At 41.9% G+C, this 12,624-nt stretch overlaps 1 protein-coding gene across 1 annotated transcript; it reads left to right on the forward strand.

Annotated features, from left to right (window-relative positions):
* The first annotated feature begins 5,700 nt into the window (after positions 1–5,700).
* On the forward strand, positions 5,701–10,877 carry RPL19 (ribosomal protein L19). Its single transcript, XM_042476949.1, has 6 exons — positions 5,701–5,848; positions 7,892–7,998; positions 8,415–8,537; positions 8,727–8,847; positions 9,627–9,737; positions 10,694–10,877. The coding sequence occupies exons 1-6, from the start codon at positions 5,844–5,846 to the stop codon at positions 10,815–10,817; spliced, it is 591 nt and encodes a 196-aa protein (XP_042332883.1). The 5' UTR covers positions 5,701–5,843; the 3' UTR covers positions 10,818–10,877.
* Positions 10,878–12,624: the final 1,747 nt, after the last annotated feature.

A 12,624-nucleotide genomic window follows, 5' to 3' on the forward strand; every position in this document is an offset into this window, starting at 1 on the left:
TTTCTTTCTACTTCCCTCCACCTTTCTTAGCATTTTTGTCTTCTCCAATGAATTGGGGACGTAGCTAGGATTTTAGGAAGGGGAGGGGGGTCCAGACTAAGTGCCACCATTATAATGGGGCTTGGGTGCAGCAGCCCAGCAGCACACAGCATTCATTTTTCTAATGGAGGGGGGGGGTCCGGACCCCAAGAACCCCCCCCAACTTGGATACGTCCCTGAATGAATCATGCCTTCTCATGAAGTGAGTACTGGCATTTCTATAGTTTCATAATGCCAAGCACCAGTGGCATCACTAGCGTTGGTGTCACCCAGTGCAGTAACTCATGGTGTCACCCACCCTCCATTGACCTATTCCCATTTCACACTATAAAGAATCTTTAGTAATCCTTTTATTTTATTCTTTTTGCACTAACGTTACTAATGATAGATATACCCTCTCTCAGGTTTGACTTTACTCTCTTCTGCTCATCATTAGTTAAGATCAAGTTATTGTTATGTGCCTTCAAGTTGACTCTGACCGGGAGATTTATTTGGAGGAGGTTTGCCATTGCCTCCCTCTGAGGCTGAGAGAATATGACTTGCTGAAGGTCACCCAATGAGTTTCATAGCTGAGTGGGAATTCAAACCTAGATCTCCTGGAGTCCTAGTCCAACATGCAAATCACTATGCCATGCTGGCTGTTACTGGGCAACTATGGTTGAAATCCTAAATATACTTGCAATGTTAGAGCTTAATGGAGCAAATCTGAGCACTCTGTAAATACCTCACTTGCATGTTCCCCTAATATACTTGCTCTGTATTTCAGACCAGATGAAAGAATTTTGCCAACCGATTTTGGAATACCTTGCTCAACCTCAGCTCCTACAGATCGAAAGTATCTGCAAGTCCTGAGCTTGCAGTGCCAGCAAACCAAGGAAGATGTCTGTAATAGAATTTATCGAGTAGTTTGATGGTCTGCTTTTGGCACTGGAAATCTTGACACAGCTCCTCTTGCTGGCACTAAAAGAGGAAGAATTAGTGGTGAACTTCCTTGAATAAATGTTTATTCCCTAGTTTTATCTGAGGCTTCAATCACTCTCCAGGGAGGTTAGCTCATCCCTTTTGAATACAAGTGTGTATGTGCGCCTGCCCAGCTTCTACAGTGTAATTGTCTGTAGCAGGTTTTCACAGAGAAGAAATTCAGCTTGTTTTGTTGCAGCTGTTTCCCGGATTTCATTGCTTTCATTAGTTCCTCCACCAGCAGCCAAGTTCTCTCTTGATGGACAAAATAGCAAAAAAGATGTTGCAATAGAACAACAAGCAGGATGAAAGAGGGAAAGGAGGGAGTTTTACATTAGGAAGATGATAGCGGCAGGTGTGTAATGGAAATTGGAGACCGTGAAAGCTGTGTGCAGTGTGTAAAGCTACACTAAGCTCACATGGCAATCATATTGAGCTGTACTATTCAACAGCATAGGCCACATATAGTTGATGATGTTGCCACTATTTCGAAATGTTAACATGGACCTCTGGGCAATGCGTAGCACAGAATGGTATATTTCAAAGTCAGGGTTCATTAGTGAGAACAGAACTAAAGAGGAGTCTCTGGACAAAATACAGTCTGCATACCTTCTAACATTTCAGAGGAAAAGCAGGACACGTGGCCAAGCAAACAGAGTGCGGTCAAGATGGCAAAAATTATTAATGAGGAAAAACATACAAATTGGGAGAGGCTTCAGCAATTTTCTTTTTCCGGAACCCACTGGAAAGGGCAAGATTTCACTCCTTCCTCTCCTCTCTAGCGCTGAATTAAAACTATTTTTTGCACTTTGAACTCAGCTTGCTGCAACTGAAGTAAGCTGAGGAGGAAGGAAGAAGAGAGAGAAACTGGGAATTTCCAAAGCAGCTGAAAAAAATGGGATGACAGAGGATTAGTGAGGTTTTTCCCTGCCAGATTGGGACACTTGGAAGATATGAGTAAACAAGCCACATACGACTCCAAGGCTGTTTTAGTGCTCCCCCAGTCGCTCCAACTCCCCAAAACTGGATGGATTTATGGCCCTCAAATGGACAACAGTAACCTCTATCCAATGGGAACAGTTTGAGCAATTTTACCAAAATTTCAGACATTCTGGCTCCGCTTCATTCCTTTAAGGCCTCTTGAGGTTTTCCTTTGGCTTCTCCTCCAACCTTCTCTGTTTTAAAGAAAACTTTGAATATTCTGAATGAGGTCCAGTGCTGAAGACACCATGGACAGCCAAAAAGACAAACAAATGGCTCCTTGAACCTGATTAAAACTGAATTCCACTTTGCCACATCACAAGAAGGCATGACTTACTAGAAAAGACGCTAATGTTAGGGAAGGTAGAAGGCATTGAAAAGAAAGTAAGATTGCACGCCAGATCAACCATAACAAAAGGTCTAGAAACACTGAGGGAAGTATGAAATGCCTTGCAGATGTGCTGAAATGTTTCACAGTCTTTCTTAGGTGTTTGGGGATACGACTGGCTACTTTAGCAGAGACATATCTTTTTCAACACGCCAATATTTGGGGAAGCAGATGACAATGCAGGAGACTGCAGCCTTGCAGGTTTCCACACAGGCAACAGTTGTAAGCCTCCTCGATGTCTCTTAACCCCTGACAATAGCTCTTAGGCTGCATCTACACTGCAGAAATAAACAAACAAGCTTCATTTATATACCGCTTCATACCGCCTAAGCAGTGTCTAAGCGATTTACAACTGTAAGCAAATTTGTCCCCAACAGTCTGGGTACTCATTTTAGCAACCTCAGAAAGATGCAAGCCTGAGTTGAGCTTGAGCCCTTGTGCTGGTCTTGAACTCACAACCTTGTGGTTTTGAGTGAGTGGCTGCAGTACAGGCATTTAACCACTGCGCCAGCAGGGCTTCTAATAATACAATTTGACATCACTTTAACTGCGATGGTTTAATGGTATGGAATCCTGGGATTTGTAGTTTGTTGTAGTGCCAGAGTCCTCTGACGGGAAAGTTAAAGATCCCAGAATTCCACAGCATTGAGCCATGGTAGTTAAAGTGGTATCAAATTGCATGATTTCTGAAGTATAAATGCAGCTTTAGGTTTAAATTGGGGCTGAAGCACCTTTGGCCCTCCAAGTATTTTTGACCAGAGCTCCTGCCATCCCTTAGCTATATCAAGTGAGGCTGATGAGAATTGCAAGCAAGAAAGTTACCCAACCACATGTGAACCATTCCTACATGAAGTTACCACCTTTAAGATCAACTGGTAAGGACTCCAATGCCTAAGGGAATAACTGGGCATCAAATTCTTATCCTGAAGTATATCTTGGGATGCTCTCCTTTTTCAAAACCTGCATCTGTAATGAGAGGAAAAAGTACCTGGGGAGATGTGCAACTTTTCTTAGGTAATATCAATTTTGCTTAAGTAATAGTAATAAACACATATTTCATTTAACAACTTTCTGTCCCATTTAAGCCCATGATAAAAATATTAGTTGTTTGGATAAATCATCTAACACTCTAGTAATGCTTTCAGGGAGATGAATAGGTAGGCAGGATTTCTACCTTGACATTTTGTTGTCATAAATGTCAAAAGGAATATCAGTATTGCCATCAGACAACATTGTTTTCCCCTGCATTCTTTCATGAATGTCCCTCCCTGTCTATGAGTTTACTGCCCTATGTAGCTTCTGAAGCATGTTGAGTTTACAGCTTGGTTTATAGATGAGAGGAGCAGATTGTGGCACAGGCCATAAACTGCTAATATACCCAAAAATTTAAGTTGAAGAAGAGCACTAAGTCATCATACAACATAAAATCCGAAGAACATCTTTGTAGAATTTAAAGAGGATGTAAAAATTAGATTAACGCTATTAAGCCTAACTGATTGGGCGCCAGAAGAACTCTGGACTGAAGCCAGGGACATTGGACATAGGACTATCACACACACAGGACTTTATCATTGGTTAAATCCTGTGCAGAAACAGGATTTAAAAACCTGCTTTTGTGGGTTGTTTTTCAGACAATGTTTGAGTCACTGAGAAATAATGCAACATTAATCTGAACGCAAAGTCGACAAAACACACTCGTTTTTACTTTTGGGGAGTCCACAGCAGTGGTTCTTAACCTTCTTAGTGCCGCAACCCTTTAATACGGTTCCTCCTTCAGCAAACTCTGGCTAAGACACGCATTTTACATGTCTACACACTGACCTTTCAGCAAGCAGCTTATTATTATCTAGACAAGCAACAAGCAAGAAAACATAAGCCATTAGCTTTATAATACAGCTTTTCTATATTTTGCAAACGAAGTCCACCTCAGTATTACAAATATATGTTGTATAATGGAGCGCACCAAAGAATTTCAAAGGAAAACCAGCCTGTATCTTCAGATACAGTACAAAGCTGGATAGAAATGCAATAAATATAATGTAATAAATATAAAATAAACATATTAAATACATTAATAAATTAAATAAATGTATTCAAGAAATATTTGCAGCTGGAAAAAAAATTGGGGAGGAGAGGGGATGCTTTAAGGCAGTGGTCCCTTTAAGAGGTTTTTTGGACTTCATTTCCCAGAAGCCTCAGCCATGTTGGCCAATGGTCTAGGATTCTGGGATCTGAAGTCCAATACCTCTAAAAGAGCACAGTTTGAGGACCACAGCTTTAAGGCAGCTCTCTCAGGTAGATTCACAGCCATAAATGTTATTTAGAGAGCTAGTCGTGTCCTGTTAAGACAAACTACCAAAAACTATGATGTCATGTCTCTGAAACCTTTGGTAATTTCAACACATCACACTGTGCGCGCATGCGCAATCTTTTCATACAAGTCCAGGCAAGTCCAATTCCAGCTCAACATCCGGGTAACTTCGCCACAGACTTCTAATATTTAGACTCACACGTAAGCACCCAACTTTTGGGCTATCTTGGGAGCCATTTTTGGTTGCTTTCTCAGAGGCATATAAGGCTCCATCCAAACTGTCATAGTCCAACACTCAAATCACTACACCACATTGACCAGTTCTCCATTATTATTATTATTATATTTATTTATTTATTTATATCCTGTCCTTCTCCCTAGAGTGGGGCTTACGACATTAAAAAACCCATACAGAAACAATATGTTAATATCAAATTAATTTACTACAGTAATGAAAACAAATTCAATGCTGTCTTTTTAGATTGTAAGCCTGTGGGCAGGGAACCGTCTAATTAAAAACAATAGCATCTGTTAGCCGCTCTGAGAGCCTTCAGGGCTGAAGGGCGGGGTATAAATACCGTAAATAAATAAAAAAAATATCAAATACTTTAAAAAAAGATTAAAATGCTCAAAATACATTAAAACAATATAGTATCCCTTAGGCCATTATTCCCAATGACCACATTGTACTTCCATCCCACAGCAATTAAAAACGGAGTCCCCAAACAATACGATCTATATTTTCCTATCTCTATAATAACCTATTAAAAAACTTTCCCAGCAAACCCATTCTACGCATGCGCAGGAATCGCACGGCGGCCATTTGGCGCATCAGCTCCCTCGCGAAAGCCCCCCCTCCCAGATGACAAACCTCCGCGCAGGCGCAGTCGAACTTCGGACTGTACCAATCCTGCTATAATAGGGGGGAACATATAAATAAAAATGCTTTTTGCCGACGTCTCGCTGTTTATTTTACCACTATTACTTTTTTAACATGAAAGCATTTAAAGAAATGTGGCGGAGAAAGAGGGCTGAGGTTTTGAGATTAAGAAAGGAAGGCGGCGACGTCGTGAGGCGAGTGGTACGGTCCAATGTAGGCCTCGCTCGGGTTCCGCCCCTTCCGCGTCGCCTTTCTTTCCTTTCGGTGCCGTCGGCGCTGCCGCCATGAGGTGAAAGACGGGGAGGGGAGGCCTTGCGTTTCCACAGCGAGGGCTATATTGTTATCCTCGCTAAGATACATTGATTTAAATAGGAAGGCTTTGAAGGGAGAGAGGGTGAAACACTGAAGGGGAGGAAAGGCCTAGGCCCCATGGAAGCCCAGGCAGCCTTTTCAGAAAGCACTGCATCCACACTGGAGAAATAACCCGGTTTGGAACCGCTTTAACTCTCTAGCTTAAGGCTATGGAATTCTGGGAGCTTGTCGCGGGGCTTATGCCAGCCACAGATGCAGGCGAAGCCCACAAAAGGCTTAAGGACAGCCAACCAGGCAGCCTTCCATATCCACTGCCTTTTTAACCCATGGATTCAAGCATCCAACAGATTAGGAATCCCAAAAAGCAAACCATTTTATATAAGGGACACCGTTTTAGTCACCATTGTATTCAGTGGGACTTGAGCATTATGGTATCCATAGGGGAGAAGGCTGGAACCAGGACTCCAGTGGATGCCTAGGGCCTGCTGTATAATGTGCTTTGGCCCCATCATGAGAAGGCAGGACTCATTAGAAAAGACAGTGGTGCTGGGAAAGGTAGATGGAAGCAGAAGGAGAGGAAGAGCACATGTCAGACTCAGTTGGGGCTGAACCAGAGCAGCGGAGGATGAGGGATCTTGGAGATGTCCCCAACTTGAGGGCAATTCACAGCATGCCCTGCGTAGGTCGTTTCATGAATGAGCCCCAGCAGTTCTGCTGTTAAAGCAGAGATTTGATGAAGAATAAATAGGGGGTTTCAGTGGCAACAAAGTGGCGAGCGACAGGTTGGAAAATGAGGGGAGCAAGCACAAGTCTTAGGGGTGCATCTACACTGAGGAAATAACCTAGTTTGACATCACTTGAACTGCTATAGCTCAGCCCTACAGAACCATGGGATTTGTAGTTTTGTGGGGCACCACCACTCTTCAGCAGAGAAGGCTTTGTTACTTGTTTCAAGTAGTTAACATGACCTTATCATGGGCATGATAATCTGTATACTTTAGATGCCTCAAAGCAGTGGTCCCTAAACTGTGCTCTTTAAGGGGTTTTGGACTTCAGCTCCCACAATCCCAGACTCTTGGCCAACATGGCTGAGGCTTCTGGGAGCTGAAGTCCAGAATCTCTTAAAGGGCACAGTTTGGGAACCACTGCTCTAGAGGCACTAGATCTTGTCTGATCTCGGAAGCTAAGTAGGATCAGCTCTGGTTAGTCCTTGGAGGGGAGAATGCCAAAGAATACCAGGTGCTGTAGGTTGTATTTCAGAGGAAGAAACTGGCAAATCCATCTCTGAGCATTCCTTGCTTAAACCATGATAAAATTCATGGGTTGCCATAGATTGACAGGCAACATGAAGAAACAGACACATGCTAGATTCCGGCATTGAGTTGGATTACAGAGAAGGCTTTGTTACTTGTTTCAAATAGTTAGCAACTCTAAGGTGAACTTATCATGGGGTTTTCTTGGCAGGTTTCTTGGGGGAGCAGGTTGCCATCGCCATCCTCTGAGGCTAAGAGAGTGTGACTTGGCCAAAGTTGCCCAGTGGGTTTCCACAGCCAAGCTAGGATTTGAATCCAGTTCTTCAGAGTCATTTCTACAGTGTAGATGCACACCTAGTGACCTTGCTTCTTGACTGTTTTCTTAGCTGTGTTATAAGCTGTCAAAAAACATTGAAAGTTGATCTGTATTTTAACAACATCTTTTCCAGCTAGATATATTTCACACAACTTGAGTCCCAGGATTGGGGGAGAGAAGATGTGAATAACAATGATATAAAAATAGTTGGCTTTCCTGAAGCAAAAATGCATCACCTGTTCACTCTATCTGTGTGGCTGAAGGCAGATATCAAATAATGGAATAAGGAAAAGGCGATGTTGCATATAGGGAGTGCAATATTGCCTCCGAAAATTGTTGGAACATATTTTAATTTTAGTTTTATCAAATGAAGTTATGAGAACTTCCCTCCTGTTTCCTTTGCTTGTCTGTTAAATCCCTGACTTTCCTGTGATGTTTGTTTCTTCCTCAGTATGCTAAGGCTCCAGAAGAGGCTGGCCTCCAGCGTTCTGCGCTGTGGCAAGAAAAAGGTCTGGCTGGATCCCAATGAGACCAATGAAATAGCAAACGCTAATTCCCGTAAGTGATGGTTTGCCATGTTCACGAGCTGTCTTGCATGCAGCTTGTTTGTTTGAACTGTATTTGTATTGTCTTATGATGTCTTGAGAACAGTTTTTGCTTAAAAACAAGGTTGGTCCAGATGTTCAGTTAATCTGTATTTAACTGGAGTACCTTCTTTCTCATTTGTGCAGATTCTGGAACGTTTTTCTGCTAATTATTGTTAGGTGAATTCCGGCGACTACTCTATAGACCAAAACTATTTTGAATGAGGGAAACAATTTTAAGGCTATGGTGTGTTGGATCTTACCTAGTTTGGAAAACTGAAATTATAGAGTAGAGCATCAATGTATCTACCTACATTTATGAGAAGTCGCACCTGTAGATTTCTTGACAGTAATGTGTAACATCTATGATCATTATATTTTACCTCCTAGGTCAGCAGATCAGAAAACTAATCAAAGATGGTCTGATCATCCGTAAACCAGTGACCGTTCATTCAAGAGCACGATGCCGTAAAAACACCTTGGCTCGCCGTAAGGGCAGGCACATGGGTATCGGTAAGTATTTATTTCCCCCAGCTTTCACTGTCCTCAGTTCATGAGACAAATGACTTTAGAAAGTCCTTCTGCATGAGTGACAACAGGTATCTAATATATATTATGGAAGCGTTTGCAGAAATGCAAACTCCTCATTACTTAAAAAGTAGAGAAAATGATGTCCATTTTTTAAATGTTATTTCTTGCCAGGTAAGAGAAAAGGTACTGCCAATGCCCGTATGCCTGAGAAAGTGACTTGGATGAGAAGAATGAGGATTCTGAGGCGTCTGCTTCGCAGATACAGGGAATCCAAAAAGATTGATCGCCACATGTAAGTCTGGGGAAAATGTATTTTTACCTCCTTGGTCACCTAGAGCAGGTTTGGAGTTGTACATTTGCTTCACAGGAACACCGGAAGAGAAAACTTCATAGAGGGATTTGTCTTTCCATGTTGAGAGTTGAATAAGGCTAGTTTACTGAGCAGTATGCTAGATGGGCCTAAATACTCTAAAGCAGTGTTCCCTAAACTGTGCTATTTAAGCGATTTTGGACTTCAGCTCTCACAATCCCAGACTATTGGCCAACATGGCTGAGGCTTCTGGGAGCTGAAGTCCAAAATCTCTTAAAGGGCACAGTTTGGGAACCACTGCTCTAGAGGCACTAGATCTTGGAAGCTAAGTAGGATCAACCCTGATTAGTACTTGGAGGGGAGAATGCCAAAGAATACCAGGTGCTGTGGGTTGTATTTTAGAGGAAGAAACTGATAAATTTCTTGCTTAAAACATGATAAAATTCATGGGTTGCCATAGGTTGACAGGCAACATGAAGACACAGACACATGCTAGATTCTGGCATTGAGTTGGATTACATTAAGATAGTCTAGCTCCCATCATCCCTGACCAGTGATCATATTGGTTGGAGCTGATGGAAGTTGCAGCCCGAAACATTTAAGAGTGCAGTAGGTTGAATGAGGCTGCATTAAGGCCTCTGAATCCATTTTGCTGGTGCAAGACAAGGCCACTTGGTGTGTTTAAGGGGATATATTACAGTGTTGTAATGTCTCTTGTGCTCTGGAAGAGGCATGCTCAGTTCTTGCTGTGTCTTTTCTAGGTACCATAGTTTGTACTTGAAGGTGAAAGGTAATGTGTTCAAGAACAAGCGGATCCTGATGGAGCACATCCATAAACTGAAGGCAGACAAGGCTCGCAAGAAGCTTCTGGCGTAAGTATCTCCTAATCTTATTATTAGGCAGGGTTATTTTTTTTCCGTTTAGGTTTCAAATAATCTTTGGAATTGTCTCTGTCCTTTGTCTCCTGTTTTTGTTAAGAACCACATTTGGCACTAAACAATTACAGGCTAGTTACAGGATAAGGAACAAGAAAAAAACAGTGCTGTATAACTTCACAACCTTCCTTTCTTCCATCTAACAATTCATAAGGACAATTAGCTGTTGGGTGGTTAATTTGAACAGTTCACTTCTGTAAGGCAGGGTTCACCATGGAGTTCTAACTACCCTGGCCCTGTCTCTTTTGGAGTTGTGAGAGGAATCCCTATTATTTCTGATCAGTAATTAAAGATAAGAACATGGGTTATCAGCCCTGGCTCCTCCCTTTCTTGACTGGGAAGGGCATGGAGAAGGAAAATTCATCTATTGATCAGATCGTATATTTCAAGAAACACTCTTTGAGCTTCTTGAGTCTGTCTGTGCTTTAAGCATGCCATGGTTTCCCTAGTTAGGGGGGATATGGCATGGACAAGGCCAGCTGTCTACTGAACTGTACAGTTGAGGTTTATCAGTGTTGCAACCTCCCTAGTTGGAGAAGGCATGATATGGCTGAAGCCAGCTTTCAGTTAAGAGGGCCAGGAGGTGGTGATGTGAGCTGGGGGGTAACTGTCCATTGTCATTGCTCATCCTGCCATGGGTGGTCGCTAGGGTTCTACTTTGTTTGCTGGGAAAAAGGAGAGAAACCTCCAAGTCATTGCATAGATAACATGTATGAATTCTCTGTGAAAGGCCTTTGCATTTGCCCTCTCTCAAATTTGAGGAGAATAGAGTATTCAGAACTTGGCAGAGGAGAATCTTTGTCTCAGCTTTAAATAATGTACTGATTGTACTGAAAATATCAAAGCATATTTATTGGTGCTGTGCCTACAAATACTCTTCCTTTCTGTTTCAGTGACCAGGCTGAAGCCCGGAGGTCTAAGACCAAGGAGGCCCGTAAGCGCCGTGAAGAACGTCTGCAAGCCAAGAAAGAGGAAATCATCAAAACCCTGTCTAAGGAGGAAGAAACCAAGAAATAATTTCTGCCTTTCTGTGTACATAGTGCTCAAAGGGTATCTAATAAATCTCTTTAAAATTCATCTGTGTCAAACATTTTTTCCTAAATAAGTGGGGTTACTTTAAAGATGTGTTTTCTGCTACAAAATAGCAGCTTGACTAAACCTTGGTCTACAAAAAACAATTTTGTTTGTGAGTTATGTCCTAAATCCCCTAAAGGCACTAGATCCCTTCTGATCTTGGAAGCCAAGCAGTGTCAGCCCTAGTTAGTACTTGGATGGGAGACTGCCAACAAATAGCAGATGCTATAGGCTATATTTCAGAGGAAGGAACTGGCAAAACCACCTCTGAATATTTCTTGCCCAAGAAAACCCTATGAAATTAATGGGGTCACCATAAGTCAGCAAGTGACTTGAAGGCATATATCCAGACACAATCCAGAGACCAATGTTAACATATTGCTTGGAGACAGTTCCTGGTTTGCTGTTTCATATATTAACTTGAATAAGTATGTGTACAAATTATTTTTTAAACAACCAAGCAGTTTGCATTTAAGTAGAACATTTACACGATCCAAAATTTTTAGACATGTAGCTCACATGCTTTTGTTGTCTGCTTAGAGTAGCAATTAAGACATGGTTTTCTGATTTGTATTTTCTGTTCGTGTATAAGTATAGAAAACAAGATTGAAAACAAAAGAATGTCAAAGAAATTATAGATAGTTATAGAAGTTTTGTTTGATGATACATGAAGTAAGGAGCCAGTGTGTTGTTGTAGTACTATGAATATTGGTTTAGGGTTCTGAGAGATCAGGACTGAAATCAAAGCCATGGAAACCCGATAGATGAGCTTCAGCAAATCACATTCTCTCAATTTAAGAGGAAGACAAAGGCAACTCTCCTTAATCTTGCCAAGAAGAACCTATGATACAGTTGTTGCAATTCAGAATCCACTTAAAGAAACATAACATGGGAGGTAAATCATAGGAAGTAAATCATGCTTCTTGATAATACACTGCAGATCAGGAATATTTAAAATTCAACAGATGTTAATACTCTTTAAGGAACACATGACTTCAGATTTCATGTGTCTGCATTTGACTTGTTCAATCATGTATGAAAACAACTGAGGCCAAAAGAATTTTTAAAATCAAATGCATGTTCTAGTCCAGTGGTTCTTAGTTGTGTGCTTAAGCTCTGAGTATCTCCGACTCTTGGCTGGAAGCTCCACAAGCTGAAAGCCAAAAACTGAGAACCACCATTCCGGTTCACATCAACAAAAGTTTAGCAGATCTTGGGCATCAGGATTGTGCACATAAGGAAACTTCCTTGCTCACCAAGGGGAATAATCCATACAGTGGTCTCCGGAGCTGGGAATGGAAAGCTTTCTATCACTCAGCAATCTTGATACAGATAGCTCTGCTAGCAGCAGTGTGGGAGACATCAGCAGGGGCGGGTCATCCATGGGAGGCTGAAAGTGGTGGCAGAGCTTATCTGTTCTAGTCAACATCTTTGCTGATGTGGGCAGCTCACTAGCCATGTATATTCTGAAAGCAGTCCACCCAATTTACCTTTCCTATGGTTTGTATGAAAGTGAAATAACAGAACATATAAAAGGGTGAACTGTTGTTTTCAGGTGCAGACTTCCTTGGGTGAGAGAGAAGACATAGGGCCTGAACAGACAGGCCAAAATAAAGCTGCTTCGGGTCACTTTGGAGATATGCTGTTTAAATGATACCTGCGTCCTAAGGGGCCAGAAGCCATGCCAAAGCCACGCTCCAGTCCTAAAGACTGGAGTGCAGCTCTGGCACAGCTTCTGGCCTCTTAAGAT

Source organism: Sceloporus undulatus, chromosome 6, assembly GCF_019175285.1.
Source record: "Sceloporus undulatus isolate JIND9_A2432 ecotype Alabama chromosome 6, SceUnd_v1.1, whole genome shotgun sequence".
Taxonomy (NCBI): Eukaryota; Metazoa; Chordata; class Lepidosauria; order Squamata; family Phrynosomatidae; genus Sceloporus; species Sceloporus undulatus.